This window comes from Nannobrachium achirus (assembly GCF_963921795.1).
Source record: "Nannobrachium achirus genome assembly, chromosome: 3".
NCBI classification, from domain to species: Eukaryota; Metazoa; Chordata; class Actinopteri; order Myctophiformes; family Myctophidae; genus Nannobrachium; species Nannobrachium achirus.
In genome coordinates, this window is record NC_137812.1 from 27,847,701 (window position 1) to 27,866,369 (window position 18,669).

Here is an 18,669-nt window from a genome sequence, read left to right on the forward strand (position 1 = left end):
GACTATTTGACAATGAGATGTAGTATTATTATGTCATATTTTGTTCGGACATTTATCAACTGTAACCTATGGTTATGAATGATATAGCATGCATGCATTATTTTCTTTTTGTTGTAGATGACTACTAGGTTAATAGGTATCTTGGATTATCATTGTGACATAATTATGCCGATATAGGCATCCTTAGGCTTCTAAGTGGGGCAAATTCTAATCTAGTGTAAATAATTTACTTTTAATTGTAATATTACGATGATAAATGAAAGGGTTCACAAGACAAGACAGTAAGAAGGATTTTAATTCTTTATTGAGGGAGAGACTGTAGAAAAGGGGCAAGCGCTCTGTAGTAAGCACCTTAATACAAGTTGTAAAAGTAATTGCTGTATCCCTGGTTTCTCCTAATATACAAGGAGCATGGGGAAGGGAGTCTAGAATGTTAGATGAAAGTAGGGTGTGGGAAGGGAGAAAAGCACTTCATTCACAAAAAATAAACATCTTAATTTAGTAACTGTCATACTTTAAACACAATTAAAACCAAAATAACAAATTTAGAGCCTGGCATGGAAGTCAGTGCACATTAAATTGGCATGTAACATAAGTTAAAACAAAAATAAAAATAAGTCTACAAACATTGTTCCCTGGAATTAGAAATCTCTTTTAAATACTGGGTGTATAGCTGTCTAAGGCATGTTTATGTCATTCAATAGAAAAGAGATCTAGAAGTCTTATACAAAGCAGGAATGAAGCTATACAATGTCACATTATATTTTATTCCTTACACACTGTACAAAGTCCACTTCCTTTAGGTCTGGTCATGCCAGCCACAATACTAGGCAGTGTAACTTTTTATCCTACATTTTCAGCGTCAAATAGACATTGATGTATATACATACTGTATTATTCAGACAAAGTGGAAACTTAAATATGAGAAGGCTCCTACTATTCTTCCCACTGGCCTTTCATGTCTCCTGACATTATTCAAAAGGAATATAGACTGTTTTCCCCCCCAAATAAGCTATATATGAAATGTTGCCCTGTAAAAGCACTTTAAGACAACCCTGTTTGTCATAAATTGAATGAACGTTTGCATCAAATCACCATAGTGCAAATTGCAATGAGGACATTAGCAGGAGTGTCACCTCTGTGTTCAGCGTTTTGTACACAACTCTGCTTTATTGTTAAAGGGACAGTTCATTCAAAATACTATATATTTTTTCCTCTCAACCACTCAGTGCCATCTATCCAGTCTACCAGTTACTTTTGTGATTTGCCAAGATTTAAAGATGTTTAGCGTAGACGTTCCATCCCCCCAACAAAGCTCATTGGTATCTCCTTTGACACGCCAAGTGTCAATTGTGAAAAGGCGGAAAAAAGACAAACACCTCTTTCCTGTATGCATGGAAAGGTCACTTATAATTCATAGACCTCGTTATAAAACATTTAATCAAGACCCATCCGGTCAGCCAATCGTTTTGTGTATTTTGGGTGAACTGCCTCTTAAAGCTAGCTTGTACCATAGAAATGGGCTTAAAGCTACAATCCCTAAATGTGATGTCCTCTCCTGACAGAGAGGTGGTTTCAACTGTAAATAACATCTGGCATTCAAATCTGGGTCTCCTGCATTAAGGGAAACCAAAAATGTACCGCTCAAGGGATCAAGGGAATCCAACCTTTGGCCAGTGCAGATATTTGGGCCGATCAACCAGCAGGTGTCCTACTCTGCCTCAGTGGTTCTCAACCTTTTCAGACCGCGACCCGCCCCAAAATAATCATATTTGAACTGGGACCCCCAACCAGTTGAGGCATTGTAGGAGTTGATGCATTCAATTTAAAATGAGTTTGACTTGGTTCCAGAGATATTTAAAAAAAAAAAAAAAAAGTAGCTGATCTACAAGCTCACAACGCCTCAGTTTATAGATCAGCCATTTTCAAAGCCCACCTCCAACCTTGTGTTGGTTATATCATTAACATCTACCATACAGATTGGTTAGATATAAATATAAATGTAATTCATTAAAACAATAAGGATTGCAGCTCTAAATGTTTAGGATGCACACACAGTATTACATTATATTAAATTAAATTAACACTGAACAAAAAGGTGTGACTGCCATCTGGTACACCAATGGTTATTGGTCAAAGAGATTATCTGTTAAAAAAGTTAGTCTATTCTGTTAATGGAAGTAATTCCCATAAAAGCAGATCGGGTTTAGCATTTTCATAATAGAGAAAATAAGTCATGTCAAAATGTCCAAATCAACTGCATTATTTGATGAATATTGTACATCAGGGTTAATGCTGGTTTTCTGTATATAAATAGGAATTCAAACTTCTCAAGTGCTAATTCAAAATTAAAGCTATTATATAGCCAGTAATGTAATAAATGTAACAAAGTAACTGATCATAGGCCTGAGAAAGCTTTCGATGTTTTGTTTTTTTTGCATCTTGTGACGTGATTGTCAAGTCAGGCCAGTCATTTGGAAATCAAATTTTAAAAGTAGTGATGCATAGCCTACAAACCACCAAATCAAAACCGTACTGTTAGTCAGAATTGCAGTGTTACCCAAACACGCTATCAGACGTAACTGTGTTCCTTGTGCTACAAAACCTAAGCCCAGGGCCTGTGTAGAAACCTGGCTAGGATGACAGAGATAAACGGGTGGATGAGAGCAGGTATATCACATCAGAGGGTTCAGTGAACTGCCATGAGAGCTTCTGGCATGGCAGGACCACCTCTCTCTATAGCAGTGGTTTTCAACCTTTTCAGGCCGCGACCCCTAAAATAATCATATTTTAACTGGGGACCCCCACCCCGACGAGCTTTAAGAATTGAGGCATTACATTTTGTAGCCTATAACATGGTTCTATTGTGAAAATAGCAGATCTACATGCTCACAACGCCTTTCTGCCTCTAATATTTCACAATTTGGCCAATGTTTCATTTGTCATTTAGAGGTATTAAAAAGTCCTTAAATTGTCGCTTTAGAAATGTGCAATTACCCTCTATACACTTAAACTTTACATTGTTTTTTTTAACTCTTGAGTGAGAAAACTTAAGTTAATCATCTGGGGACCCCCCAAAATAATTTGGGGACCCCGACCCACAGGTTGAGAACCACTGCTCTATAGAATCATTGGTTTGCTAAATGACAGGACCTCTGGGACACAAAGAAATATTCCCGGATATCTATGCGATCTGCATTTCAGTTAATGTTAAAGTATGATGGTATGTGCTTATACACACATAAAATGTATAAAGGAAACTGACAAAGTTCTATACGTTTCAGAATAAGATACAGAGCTTCATATAATGTCCTCGAGGTTCCTGGATACGTTGGCCAAAAAGTTGTTCAAACAGCTGAAATGATAGCGACCAATCACAAAAAGCCCACGGTCAAATAAAACAGATTTAAATGCTGCAACAAATAATTGTTGGTCAAATGGTCAAATAAGATCTGCGAATCATCTTTTTACCCTTTTCACAGGGCCAACTTTAAACTAAAGTTCTGTTGCTGTTCCACAACAACAAAACCACTGGAAAAAAGTTAATGGTTGGGAAGTTGGGAGTTCTGCAGACTTGGGTGTTATGGATGATGATACAGGGCATGTTAAGCATCAAAGTCTTCAGATCCAAGCTGCATCTAGCTGTCCATCTGAAGAACAGATCATCTTGCCCCCTACGCATTTCACTTACATAGCGGAGCTGGTCATCCATTGGGGTTGAGGGGCACATAAAAACTTCTATTAAAACAAATAAAATCCCGGAACAGTTTTAGAATCCCTGCCAAGGAGGGATTGTTTTATGTACATCAGGCTACAGAGAGTCCTCGAGGAGTGGAAGGGTGATCGGAGTCTTCTTTGTGGAGTTGTCCCATTATGGGACGATGGACAGACACCCCATTTTTTATCCTTGTCCTGTTCCCCACTCCATATATTCTGCGGGATTAGGTCCATGAGGGTGTGTGGGGTGTATATACTCTGTATACAGTCCACTCATAAGTTCTTTGTGTTTATGTGCGTCTTGTAATGCTTGGTCAGGTGGTCACTCCTCATGAAGCGTTTCTGACACTGGTTGCACTCGAAGCGCTTGTCTCCTGTGGGGAAGAAGGATTGATTAAAGCAAAATAAAATCTCACAGGCCAAGTCCTAATCTGCAATTTGTGAAACAGTGTGAAAGGAGCCCCAAACACTATCGCCTAAAAAATAAGCACAATTATGATTTTTAGTATTATCGTTCTAATCCCATGTCCTTGCTGTTCTACATACTGTATACCCAACCAGTTGAATAAATTGCACATTAAGTCTTTAACCTTTGCTTTTTTTAATAAGTATATTCCTGACCATTAAGGTTTTATGGAAGATGCTTCTGTTCATACTACTGCTAGTTTGACCCATTCAACCTCTTTCATCTTAAAATAATGAATAACCAAAAATAACCCAATCTACAAGCTCAGTTGTGAGCTTGTAAATTGGCTATTTTTGGTGCATGATATGATTCCATAGAAGACATGCTGACTTCTATGTGGGATGGTTTATAATGGAACATGAAATAGGTTAGAACATTGAGACATCATTGAGAATAGTCATTTGAATGAAAAACGTAATTCTAAGTTGGATCATTATTATTGTCATATTTTTCTGGAAGCCTACATCTATCTCACAATTGATACCCCAGCTAACGCAGCCTTTTGATAGCTAGTGTTTTGATGCATCTGCTCTGTCTTCTTTGCCCAACTCAGGGTTCCCACACATTTTTACCAATTAAATTCAAAACGTTTCCATTTCTTATGCTGCATTCACACTGAGAGAAGCCAAGCTAATGGTTTGCTTGGTAATTCAAAGTATTCTCTATGCAAACCAGCTTTAAAACCTTCCAAGCTTTTTTTCCAGCTTGGAAATTTTAAAAGCTGGTTTGCATAGAGAATGCATTGAATTACAAGCAAACCATTAGCTTGGCTTTTCTGTATGTGAATGAGGCATTACCCCAATCCCATGCATATAGCAATCGCACAATGCAAAAATCAGACTCCAGTAAGCTATCTATGCCCCAAGACTCAAGCAAAGGCATCAGTTCTACAAGCGTGTCACGGTGTAGTGTTGTTTGCTTGTAGATGTTTCTCTCTTTTGTTTGGGTTAGGGTTAGGGTTGACGTCCTGCATACATTAGACTGCACTCACACGAATCGTTCAGCGCAACACTACATTTTACCATGTTACACATTTCACGTAGTGTTATGCTGCATTCACACTGCAGATATATAGTTGAACGTTTTGCTTGCTTGGTCAATGTTATCTCAATGGAAACCAGCTTTAAAGCTTTCAAAGCTTTGTTCTGTGTATGTCCTGTATCTTTAAAGCTGGTTTCCATTGAGATAACATTGACCAAGCAAGCTAAACGTTCAACTATATATCTGCAGTGTGAATGCAGCATTAGACATGTTTTGGGACATGTTTATATCAATAGACAAAAACAATGAATATCCAAACATTTTATTAATTAAAACCTTTGGCCTCCCCTGCAAGTAACAAGAAAATCTTGTGAAACAAATGTTACCACCCAATCATCAAGGACGATGATTGAAGAACCTTTTCCAGACCTGGAAACGGTTTTTCAAATTTCAAAATATTTCCAGGAATTTCATGACTGTGGGAACCCTGACAACTTGAGTGAGACACTGTTTTCATAGGGGTCAAACCAGTGGAATGTGCAATCTGCTGGTCCAGTGTTTCAATAGAGCAGTAGAGCCCCCCTATTATTGACACAGCAATTGTTCTTGAGGGTCAGGTGAGCGCCTCACTACCACCAGCGGCCGTGCATACATTCTACAGCATATTTTTTGAGACAGACAATTATGAAAATCTTACATAAGTTTACATTTAGTTATAAACCTAAAAAATTTCTTTTCGAGGACATTTTAACTATTTTGTTATTTTCCATGATAAGAATTCAGGTTTTCTGTGATGCAGGGTTCTCACACATCTTTACCAATTCATTTTCAAAACTTTTCCAAAACCTTTCCAGAATATTTAACCTGATTTCCAGGACTATAAAACAATAATTCAGCTCAATAACGCTCAGTATGCCAGTGGTTCTCAACCTTTTCAGGCCGTGACCCCCAAAATAATCATATTTGAACTGGGGACCCCGGCACCCTGACAAGCACTAAGAGTAGAGGAATTTTGTATAACACGGTTTTATTGTGAAAATGGCCGATCTACATGCTCATATAGATCTGCTATTTTCACAATTTCTGCCTCTAATATTTTACAATTTGGCAAATGTTGAATTTGTCATTTCAGAGGTATTAACAAAATCAATAACCAAAGACAATGCATAGCTATTTATTTTCCAGGACCTTCCAGGACCCTTGATCAATTCCAAAACCTTTCCAGTACTTTTTTTAATTTCAAAATATTTCCAGGAATTTCATGACCGTGGGAACCCTGGTGATGGGTGGGAAGTGGGAACCCCTGCATTGTGAAATCTAGTACCACATTCTTTCATCAGACATTACAGCAGACAAACCTGTGTGTGTCCTGGCATGTCGCTGCAGTTCATCACTGCGTGTGAAGCGCTTGCCACAGAAGACCCAGTTACAGACGAAAGGCCGCTCGCCCGTGTGCAGCCGCACATGCGCTCTGAGAAGGGAGGTTTTCCTGAACGTCTTCTCACAGCCAGGGATGTGGCAGATGTGCTTCCTCTTTTCCAAATCACCAGGCCTGCAGTTTATATACGAGACACAGGCGCACCAAAAACATTAGAATGATACATTATATACATACATACACCCCTTGCTTTTACAGCACAGCCTCTTCACTAACACCCCTAAGACGTGGGTGATCAGAAATGGAAATATTATAAACTTTTATCTATAGGCAACGTCAGATTAAAAAATATTCAATATTCAGCATCTACTTTTGCTTTTTACACTTTCTGATTAAAATGATTATTTTAAATCCCAATAGGTTGTGTACAGGTACATAAGAGTAAAACTTATTTTAGTTTTGCGTCCTTCAGACAATGCATAGATAATAACAAAAATATGATAAAATGTGTGTAAAAAAGAGCAAACAAAGAATAAAAAGATCTAGATAAAGATATACATAATTCCCCAAGGATGCAACAATCTCTGGCAGATGCCGACTTGCCTTCTGTCTGCGTCCTTACAGTTGGGACAGGTGCAGGCCATGCGTCGTTTCTTTTCTCCAGGCTGGGGGGGCAGCTCCAGAGTTAGGGTCTGGTCTACCTGGACCGCTTGCTGACCCTGGGAACCTGCCAGCTGGAGCCCTCCTCCTTGTATCTGCTGCACCGTGAGGTGCTGCTGGCCTAACAGATGCAATTTAGGGGTGAAATGTTAGATAATTCCCCCCCGGTGTCAGGTGAAAAGAAGATGGTGGCATGACGGATCGGAGGAGACCCGTTGTTGTCTTCACCCTCCCAATGAGTACTACGGGGATTACAGGGATGGGTCTAGCGTAGAGTATGGGAATGGGGGAATTGGCTTAACACTAAATTGGGTATATGGAGGGGAGAAAATGTTTTCTTTTATTATCCTTTATGGGCAGGGTTTCTCTTCTTTATACTAAATCTGTACGTACCGTGATGGCCTCAGATCTTGTGCTAATTTGTACCAATGATTATTGTGATGGGAATGGGACTTGGGGTGTCATCAATATGTGTGTGTACCTGCCTCATTGTGACACTGTACGTTAATAAAAAAAAGATTTGAAAAGAAATGTTAGTTAATTCATCAAATTAAAGTAGATTTAACTCATTAAGACATGAGGCAGATAAAAAACGGTTTTCTGAAAAACCTATGTTGCTACTATATGTATCGTTGCTGTCGAGCAGAAACCTTCCATCTCCATATTTAAATGTTTAGTATTTTCATAAATTAACTTGTTAACTGCCAGGGACCTAGAATGACGAGAGTGCTTACATAAGCCAATCTGCCAAGGACAGTTTGATGATATCAGACATCATAGAAAGACTTAATATTTTTAAAATGAGTGCTGTGTCGTATCGTTCCATATTGGAATCCTATCGAATTAGATGCTGCCATATCGTATATCACATCGAAGGTGAAATATCTATATCGCAGCATCACAACTTCAAGCTCACAACATGTCATGTTTAGACAATGTTGTGAGCTTATAGATTTGCCATTTTGTACTTGCCTATTGAAAAGATCACACCCGTGTGAACTGAGCGGTGGTCGCGGAGGCTGCGCAACAGCATATATATAATAATAAGGGTATTAAAAAAATATTTTACAAAAATATTAAAAATAATAATAATATGGGGGGAGGTGCTTGCTTGCGAGAGAGAGAGCCATCCATCCATCAATATCACTCAGGCCGCCACTGGTATTGCAGTTGATGCTCAGGGCAGACTAGACTCAACAGCACCTCTCTGGTCTCCATCCATCCATCCATCATCCATCCATCCATCCATCATCCATCCATCCATCATCCATCCATCATCCATCCATCATCCATCCATCCATCCATCCATCATCCATCTATCATCCATCCATCCATTCATCCATTCATCCATCCATCATCCATCCATCCATCATCCATGCATCCATCATCCATGCATCCATCCATCATCATCCATCCATCATCCATCCATCCATCCATCATCCATGCATCCATCATCCATCCATCCATCCATCCATCCAACATCCATCCATCCATCCATGCATGCATGCCATGCATGCATGGATGCTGTCACTCAGGCCACCACTGGTATTGCAGTTGATGCGCAGGGCAGACTAGACTCAACAGCACCTCTCTGATCACCCAGGGGTACTTAGGCTACATACATACACCTCAGGCTACATACAGACAGACAGACAGACAGACAGACATACATACATACACGGATACACACACGGCCACGCTATGGAGACGCTGTGACCACCGCTCAAAAAGCCCTCCAGTCCTCCTGCTGATTTTGCTTCCTGACACCTGTGTAGTTCTCAAACTTCAAAAACTAGAGTTACCTACACTTTAAGACTCACAGAAGGAACACTGACATGAGTAATATATACATGTACTGTATGTGTGTCTGGTGTTTACTGTTGACAATCATGCCACCTACATCAGTATGTATGGGAAATGATTACATATGCAATTCCTTTTAATGGGAATCACAGTTCTATCATCTCTATAGCACCGTTTCTAATTCTGATTGCAAGAGTAAAAAGAGGTTTGACTTGTCTAATCAGGACAGTCACAGTAGTGCCTAGATTGATATATCTATGTATTGGATGTATTGATGTTGATGCAATAGCTTGCTTATTGTTTTGATGTATTACCTTACTTATTGTAAGTCGCTCTAGATTAAGAGCGGTGCTAAATGCCTAAATTGTACCACAGCACAAACTGCAACACAGGGACACATTTTTGAAATGTTCTTTGAACTTCTGTACTCAAGCACTAGGGTCAAACCAACAAAAATCACACATTTTAATTGCATCTTGGGAATTTAAATGAACCATACACAGAACAGCTCAACTCAAAATGTATTATAATATAGCAGCCTTAAAGTTATACCATGTAACTTTTTTTATAAAACAAATCTTAAAATTGTCCTAACTGTTAAATCGCTAAAGTTTTAGAACCCCCACTCCGTTATTTTCAGCTTCTAAAGCCTTCTCTTTATATGTTTTCTATGATCCCTACCGGGGACCGGTTTTCGCGGCAAAATTGCGTCGTCACACTACCGGCCAATCACAGCGAGGGTTATACACTGCCGGCCAATCACAGTGCATCTTGGAGTGGGGTCGCTAGGGCGGCCATATTTGTAGTCTCCCGTGTGTCTCTATACTCGGGTGCACGGTGAAGCATGGGAGAAGGAGTGTATCTCCGGAATGGCTGAACGCACAGCAACCAGGGACCCCTCAAAAGATAGATCTCGGCGAGGTGGAGGCAGACGCGGGGGTGTGAGAACCGAAAAACGTCCGGAAGACGCGGACGCGACCGAGGTTTGCTATAGAGCTACTGACCACAAGTTGAGCAACTTACACAGTATAGCTTTAAAGATTGAACCTTACAATGAGGAGAAAATTCCTAAAAATCACCAATGCAGAAAACACTCAAGGTCTCGCCAACAAATGAATTACATTACATTTTCCAAACAGTGTATGAGTGACTGACTATCGTAAACAATACCAAGCCAACTCCCTTACAATATCGCCGGGACATTTTTTGTTTTTACAATTCTTATATGAGACCCAATTTTTCTCCAAAGAGAAATTACTTCTGTGACCATGGGGATGAACGAGTGACTAATGAATGACTAACGACCCATGGGGAGGGAATAGACAAAAGTACCAACTGCACACCATTCAAAACTCACCTCCAGCATTGGTAATGGTGACCGGTACACCCTGCACCTGGACCCCATTAATGTTGATCGTCTGTACTGATTGACCAGCTGAAGTGAGCTGCGACGTGTTCAATGCAATCATCCCCCCTGCTGGGGCAATCTTTGCTAGAGTCCTCTCTTTCCGCCCCCCTGCCAACGTCCTCTTGGCAGCACCCATGGGCGACGTGGTGGTAACAACTGAAGTGGTGGGGGATGATGCCAAGGACACCGCCTCGTGCAGCTGAACTGTTTGCCATTCTCCTGACGGTGTCTTGATCAGGATCTGGCGCGAGGGGGCACAATACAATTCAGACCAATGTACCACAGTTATTACAGAAGCTGAAAATGAACAGTACCCAGAATTTTCAAAGCTTGAAAAACTTTTCCAGACAGTTAATAGGGTGTGGAATCTGTGGATGAAAGCATCATGTATGTATGTATGCCTGAGCGTGTGTGCATGTGTGATTAGATTACATTTACACTTAGATTAAAATATTGTTTGGTCCATTTCTATTTCTTTTGGCCATTTCTATCATTTTCAATTCAAAGAAATTGCTGGAATACATACTAGGTTTTGTTTGCACAAGTGTTTGTCATTTTCCAGGTGAAAGCTTGTACATGGATAACGACATACTTCCATCAGAAAGCTTGCTTTCAGAAGTGAGTGCGTTAACACGTTGTGTGTACCTGTGTTTGTGAGGGTTCTGCAGATGACTGAAGGCTGTGTTGATGTGGATTGGACTGTCTCTGCGGTACTGTAGGCAGAGTTGCCGATGCGGCCTGAACAACCTTTAGGGCCTGCTGAGGAATCTGAACCATCTGAGGTTCCTGTTTGGGCTGGATCAGCTGCACCTGTTGCACCATGGGTGGCTGGCCGGGGCTCTGCACGATCAGCAGGTTGTTACCTGCCTGTAAAAACAGGGAGAGACAGCCAGTTAGAATTATAAATTGATAGGGCCGCAACTAACAATTATTTTAATAATACGGCAATTTGAATCATCAGAGAGTGGACTGAGTTTCTCTCAGTGGTTGAATAACCTAAAAAATTGTATTAATAGAAGCAGAATAATCAACTTAGATTTTTGTCAGTCCTGCACACATTCCTACACTGTATTGAAATGCAGAATACAATACTATGCTGGATACAGCCCTCAAGCTTAGCATACATGGTCAGGACAGTACATGAGCAACATACGTGAATTATGTTGTCCGTTTCAATCAATATGGTCTCCATCTGTTCTGGAGGTGGGGAGGGAGGCTGTGGAGGGGGAGGCGGTGCCAAAACCTTCTTCTTTCTCCCTCTGCGACCCTTCACTGGAGTGGGAGGGGACGCTGCCGTCTCTGTGACTATCTGGGCTCCACCCACCTCCCCGGTGGCCACGTTGAGTGGCAGTGTGAGTCCGCCAGGTAATTGCACCATGTTGGACGCCGCGTAGTTGGACTTGCGCGACCTCGGGGACGGTTTGATGGCCGTCATCTTCTGGGGCGTAACCGGGGCGGTGGCGGGTGCCGGCATAGCCATAGGAGTGGTGATGAAGGCCTGGTTGGAGCCTGGTTGGATGATTTGGAACTGGCCACCCTGTTGCAGCACCTGGATGGTCTGGGTCCCCTGGATCTGGGGCATCACTTGGTACTGGATGTTGGCGGGAGACGAGGCATTGGTGCGCGTCGGGCTCTGAATGGTGAGTACGATGGGGCTGCCGGGGCTGGAAGAACCCAGGCCGGCAGGCAGCTGGATCACATTGCCCTTGGCTGAGAGGAAGCCCAGGTTTTTGGGTGGCGCGGGAGCAATGGGGGCAGGTTTAATGGGAAGGAGTCTGCGAGGTTGTGGGTTCGCTGGGGGAGATGTGACTGGGGCCTGGGCAGCAGGAGGACCGATCTTACTGCAGGTGGCAGCCAGCAGGGCTAAGGGAGAGGGCTGAGAGTCCTATAAACAGAAAACAAAGGCACACTTAGGGCACAGCCACAGTCACACCAAAGTTTAATTCTACTCTGAGGGCGGATTCTGCCAATGCTTTTCAATGGGGAACGGAGCAGTTTTATTGCCATTTGCGGCAACTCTGTTCCCATTGAAATGCAGAATCCACCCCCATAGGTAGAATTAAACTTCGGTGTGACTGTGCCCTTAAATCACAATCCCTGATGGGGAGTAGGGCTGTCACAATTACATACATAATCGTCTAATCGTGATTATTTGACATTATCGCAATTATTTTGTCATAATCGTGAATGTTGAAAAATGTCAGAAATAGTGGAAATAGCAGATCTACAAGCTCACAACGCGTCGCATCTCGACGCGTTGTGAGCTTGTAGATCGGCTATTTCCACTATCAATGTTATTTTTTAAGTAGTAAGTTGTCAAATATGTCAGTAATGTATTTGTGTGTTTAGGTTATGTGTCATATCTGCCATATGCAACTTCAAAGCCTAAAAGCCAAACAGAAATGTAATTATCAACGACAAAAACACAATTAAATCGTTAATCGCCAATTATTTCAGTGACAATTAATCGTCATGTAAAATGTCATATCGTGACAGCCCTAATGGGGAGAATACATTTAAATTAATAGTTTGTCAATGCCAGGAGGGGAATCTTGGGTGTGGTCTGCATTGTTAACCAGACAGAGCATAGTAAATATTAAGGATAATACACACACAACGACGTAGTACAAAAGCCATGCTCCTGTTATCAGCAGGTTGCGCTACTGGCTGAGAGCCACATGACCTTTAATGAACTCTACCTGACAGTTATATTACACACAACAAACCCATGCACTGCCAAGTTCCACTTTAAGCCTTGTGTTTCCATAATATATCTTCCGTTTCCAGATAAGACAACAACCAAACATTGTACACTCTCAGCTCTTTCTGGACTCTTCTAATTGTTGTCTGTTTTTTCTCTATTTTTACAAGACAGTTATGTTCGGAGAGCACTGAGATGCAACATCAATGTGACATCTGTGGCATTCGAATAGTCGGACGGAGAGCCCTTGCGCTCTCACACACAGTGATAAACATTTTGGCTGTGCTGGCTGCCTGCTCCAAACACTATGAAAAACACTGTGATCAATATATTCTTACAAAGAACTATTTTCTTTTCGCCATACTTATCACCAGATCTGGAAATTACTCAAACAGTACATAGGCATTTGCCAAGATGCATACAGTATTATGTGTAGTTTTGGGGGAGGTCATATTCCATACGTTTCTTTTCTTTCTTTTCTACTCACCACAGTATAGGTGAGCCGTTTGATCTCATGCTGGCTACTGTAGCATAGCTCTACAAAACTACATACAATTTGTACACAGCATTGTCAGCAATTAAAATAAGCTGTCTGCTATGATATGCAGTAGTCTTGTTTTAACAGTTTTATTGATTTGAAATGGTAACAGAAAATATATGACTCTTTTGCACTTTAAGTGTCTAAATCAGTGCTGAAACACTTGCAAATGTAAAACTTTTCAAAGTGTAATGTGATTTTCTAATGAATTATCAAATTGTTCTGCTAAATCAAATTACGCAACAGAAATTCTCAGACAGCCCTAGACATACAACAAACAAGCACAGCTTCTACAAACTCATGTGTCATGGATGCAGTGCATTGTGAGCCATTTTCAGTGTGTGACACCGCCATAAGACAGTATAAATAATATTGCTTGTAAGATATATTTCTAATTTAACCCCTATATTGAGCCCAATTCAAGGTAACCCTGACTTCCCACCAGGCTTGATTGACAACGAATACAAAATCTGGACATCGCTGGGAATTAAAAATCTTGGTGATTTATATAAGGGTTCAACCCTTCTGTCTTTGAGCAGCTTCGAACAAAATATGGACTTCCCAGACAGAAACGTTTATAGATACCTCCAAAAATTAGAGATTTCATTACCAGAAAAACAACTTGGGTATACATGCCACAGCGTCAGAGGTAGAGCAATCACTTGGGTCCAACCAAAAAATCCATAGCCCACTTTTATAACCTGCTATGCCAGGATGATGTGTTGAATGTACAGGTCACATAGACATGGCAAACCTAATTAGGAATAAACATTGATGAGCAGGAATGAGATGTCATATGGGGCGGTGTAAAGAAAATGCCTGTGTGCAATCGTGTTAATCCTATACAGATTGCAAATCTCTCCTAACAGAAGGAATAATATGAACCTGCAGCTATCACCTATGTGCCTAAAATGTAAAATTTCAGTAGGGACCTACACTCATTGTTTGGTCCTGCTATAAAATACAGGCATATTGGACAGATATTTTGCAAGATATGCAAGAGGCAATGCGTGTGGTTTAACATATGAACCCGCTCTCTTTGCTTCTGGGTCACACGATTCAAGATGCAACTTTTGTTGCTAGCAACCGTAGGCTGTATGACATCTTTGCATTTGCTGCCAGAAAGAATATAATCGTGTCTTGGATAAGTGACAAACCTCCCACTAAGACCACTTGGCATACGTTGGTTATGGTGTTTCACTTGTATGCTTCACTCTTCAACTGGACAGTTCATGACGATATGGGCTCAATACCTTAGGTTTTCTAATACAGTGGTGTCAATGCTTACAAGTGTTTTTCATTGTGTGTGTCAACTTTTGTACCTTGTCTAGGGTAATGTGGTAATTATCCATCTCTGTCTTTATCCCCTCTCTGCTCCCTTCTCTTTCTGTCTTGAGCTGTAATTGTAATTATGATATGCATGTCTTTAACTCATCATTTTATTTTTATTGTGAATATGTGTAGATATGCATACAGTATATTCTTATATCTGACTTAAAGAAATGTTTCTATTCATGTCAATTGTAAATACTTGTTTGTTTGTTGCTGAGCTGTCTTTGTGTAAAACAAAATGTAAAACTCAATAAACATATTTGAGAAAATATATATTGCTTAACTAACTGGGTCTTACTTGTGAAGAGGAATTGGTAGAAGGCTGGAGATACTCGCTGGGACTGACGGCAACGGTGGCAGCCATACTGTCCTTATTATCTGAAATGACAGATTACCATTAGGTACAGGGTACTAAAGTTAAAGCATGCACACAATATTTTGTTAGAAGGACATGTGAGAATCTGACATAACACTTCCCATCTGTCTTGAGAGCTCACTCTTTAAGATGCCAGATAAACTCTGCCAGTGAGCCAACGTAAAACAAGTAGTTTTATGTACTGTAGGCGGGCAGAGTTTATCCGGCACCTTTGGAAATTGTTAGGTCTGTTTTTCCAACGGGTGCCCCAACAATAGAACAATATTATGATTGAGGTGTAAAATAGTTTAAGTGTCCTTTAACAGCTTTGACTTGGCATAATTAAAAGTAAATTCATACAATAATGCAATTACAATTATTGCATTTAGGCAGAGGGAGAGCAGCGCCAATTGGCACTCTGTGACAACGCAGTATTTATGTATTGTCTATTCTATTGTATCACTATGTTCTGTTGTATTGTGTGGACCCACTGATTAACTGGTATGATTAGCGATTTTCATATTTTGGAACAGAGGACAAAAAGTGGTAGAAAGAACCGTTTACACATTAGGTGCTGATTTTGTGTCCAGCAGAGTATTTACTATGAAATGCATCATATAGCCATGCAAGCTAACTGTGATGACATAATCCTTCAGAACTTGCTTATGTTTGGCTGACATCAGTATGTGAAGGGTGCTGTGAAAATAAATAAATCAACCTCTAAAACAAAAGAAAAGAAACTCCCCATTAGTCCATGGGCCATACGAGTTGTCGGTATCAAAAAGGTGGCAAAGGTTACCATGCATTTTTGAAAAGCTCTATATCTGTAGATTATATTTTGGTATGATAACCCTTTCTGAGACACAGCTAAATTGGTGTTATCAGCCGCTAGAGTTGGTGTCCCATTAACTTTACATTACAGGAAAAAAATGCTAAAAATTAATCTGCTTTAAGTAGCATAAGAGGGGTCCAACTAGGGGGTTTTCATGATGCTGAATCCATTGCAAGCATCTGTTTTGCACAAAAAACATCCGTGGGGCTAAAACGCCCCCCACAAAAGTGTGAAAAGTGATGACTCCTCACTTTTCATCACTAAACCATAGTCTTGTGGGACAGTTTTTAGCCAAAGGAATGTTTTTTGTGCAAAACAGATGCTTGCAATGGATTCAGCATCATGAAAACCCCCTAGTTTGACCCCTCATATGCTACTTAAAGCTGATTAATTTTTTGCTTTTTTTCCCTGTAATGTAAAGTGAATGGGACAACAAATCTAGTGGCTGATAACACCAATTTAGCTGTGTCTAAGAAAGGGTTATCATACCAAAATATAATCTACAGATATAGAGCTTTTATAAAATGCATGGTAACCTTTGCCACCTTTTTGATACCGACAACTCGTATGGCCCATGGACTACATGTTTAAGCATCTACCCTACCCTGGTGCTAACCTCAGCAGTAAAGTTCACAGAGAAATAGGGGCATGAATCTTGAGTACACACACAACATATATAATATCACGTTTACGGACATTGCCTTGGCATCCAAAGAGAACCCCCATTCAAGAACAGGCATTACTGTGACACATTCAACTGTCGTTGACATTGACCACACAAAATATATATTACATAAGAAACATCTCTGCACGATAACACACTAGGGCAGGTTCTTCAAGATTTGAGGTGGGGGTAAATCCTGGGAACAAACACAGGGTAATGCAAGCTAATGGTTAAAGTTAGGTTGCTGCTACTCAGCGGTGTCAAATCAAGCTAGAAATTCCCATATAATATGGAAGCGATATTCCTTTGGGTCCGCTTATTTGAATCCTCACAGCTTTAATATCAAAAACATCTGAAATATATGGGAATCTGTTCTGCATCACCATACGACAAGCGTAGACTAACAATCCAACACTTCAATGACAACCATCCCTATGACAGTAGTAGTCTGGAGGTAGACCAATAATGCATGCGGGTACTCTTAAGTTTTACTCCCAGTTGCACAATGCACATTAAGCTTGTGTTGCTAAAAAAAAGAAAGTCATCTCATGAGACCATCTCTACATGCATGTTAATTGGTTGTGCATCGATTTGCAGCACTGAACTTTGCAAGTTAAATGAGGAAACTGTGGCTCTGTGGGAAGTGTTGAAGCCACCTCTGATGGAAGCTATGCATTATGGTAAACATAATGCAATCATGGCTTGGCGGTGTCTTTCTTGGATCCGCTACTCTTCCGTTCTCTTCTGGCTCAAAGTACATTCTGAGACCCATCAATATTGTCTAGGCATATTTATTTTATATCATAACAACAAACAGCAGTAGGTGGCAGGCACAAGCAAAACACAATGCACACACTATTCCATTTTCACAACACCAAAAGCTATCTAAAGGGGTCCCCCTGTGTGTATGCGTTTGACTCAAAACTTAGTGGTGCACGATTGGGGGAAAAAAACCACCACTACACACAAATCCGGGCTGCGCGCGGCCTGAAAATAGCGCCGCCATCAAACAACATAGTGGATTCTCTCTGGACATCCAGCTAACGTTCCTTCTGTCAAGCCGAGGACGGGCTTCTGAAACGGCTATACTACTAGTAGCAACGAGCTTCAAGGGCTCCACTGCTGCTAAAGCCTTGTATTTTCCACTACACCCGTGGGAGGCGATAATAATGCTAATTCTAGTTAAACAAAGTCAAATTGTTTCCAATGTAATGTCGGTGCTGGGCAATAAAAAAGGAAGTTCAACATTACTACTATGGCTTCATTGCAAGAAAGTAAAGGAAAGAAAGCCACTGCAACAACAGTGAGCTTACAAGGCTAGCTTAATGTGTTAGCTAGCCTAGCTAACGCGTAGCTGCTAGCAAGTCAAACTCTTTGATAACGTTACAGAAAAAGGCTGCCCCTTTTTTCCGGAAGTGCATTGCTTTATTAGATGGCCCAATGCCCCAAAAAATGTTATCCCAAACATACTTATTCGCAACACACGAACACTGCGTGTGTTGCGGCTCAGAACGAACATAACGTTTTACTAAGTACAATGTATTATAAACACCAATGTTTTAATTCCTACCCACCGCTCATGACGACATTCGCTCTCCGCGAGCCTTGAAGAGCAAGCCCTGATGGATGAGTCCGCCCGCGCGCCTGCACCAATCCACGGACAATGGATCCCAGACGGATGTCCGGAGCGGCCAATGGCTGCGAGCCGTCGTCCCGAGTGACGTGCGACGCGGCCAATGACGAGACGCCCTTTTGTCATCGTCGGAGACGGGTGTCGTTTTGTCCAATGGGACGCCGAGATGGCGTTGGAGAGGGCGGTTCCAACCGTAGATAA

At 40.9% G+C, this 18,669-nt stretch overlaps 1 protein-coding gene across 2 annotated transcripts; it reads right to left on the reverse strand.

The window, feature by feature from the left end:
* Positions 1–286: 286 nt before the first annotated feature.
* sp2 (sp2 transcription factor) lies at positions 287–18,449 on the reverse strand. 2 transcript variants are annotated; one of them, XM_080721832.1, is made up of 8 exons: positions 18,410–18,449; positions 15,283–15,362; positions 11,567–12,298; positions 11,059–11,280; positions 10,363–10,654; positions 7,146–7,323; positions 6,523–6,716; positions 287–4,091 (listed from the first exon to the last, which is right to left on the reverse strand). In XM_080721832.1, the coding sequence occupies exons 1-8, from the start codon at positions 18,414–18,416 to the stop codon at positions 3,991–3,993; spliced, it is 1,806 nt and encodes a 601-aa protein (XP_080577958.1). In that variant the 5' UTR covers positions 18,417–18,449; the 3' UTR covers positions 287–3,990. The 2 variants fall into 2 exon arrangements, with proteins under 2 accessions (XP_080577958.1, XP_080577957.1); XM_080721831.1 differs by lacking the exon at positions 18,410–18,449 and adding an exon at positions 14,975–15,049 and having other exon boundaries at positions 15,283–15,494.
* Between the last annotated feature and the right edge of the window lie 220 nt (positions 18,450–18,669).

Excerpts from the sequence above, each read along its gene's own strand:
- sp2 (XM_080721831.1), bottom strand. The coding sequence starts at position 15,348 with ATGGCTGCCACCGTTGCCGTCAGTCCCAGCGAGTATCTCCAGCCTTCT. Across the intron at positions 12,299-14,974 it reads ACCACATTACCCTAGACAAG|GACTCTCAGCCCTCTCCCTT; the intron begins GTACAAAAGTTG and ends TTCTGTTTATAG. Across the intron at positions 10,655-11,058 it reads CAGAACCCTCACAAACACAG|ATCCTGATCAAGACACCGTC; the intron begins GTACACACAACG and ends CCCTCGCGCCAG.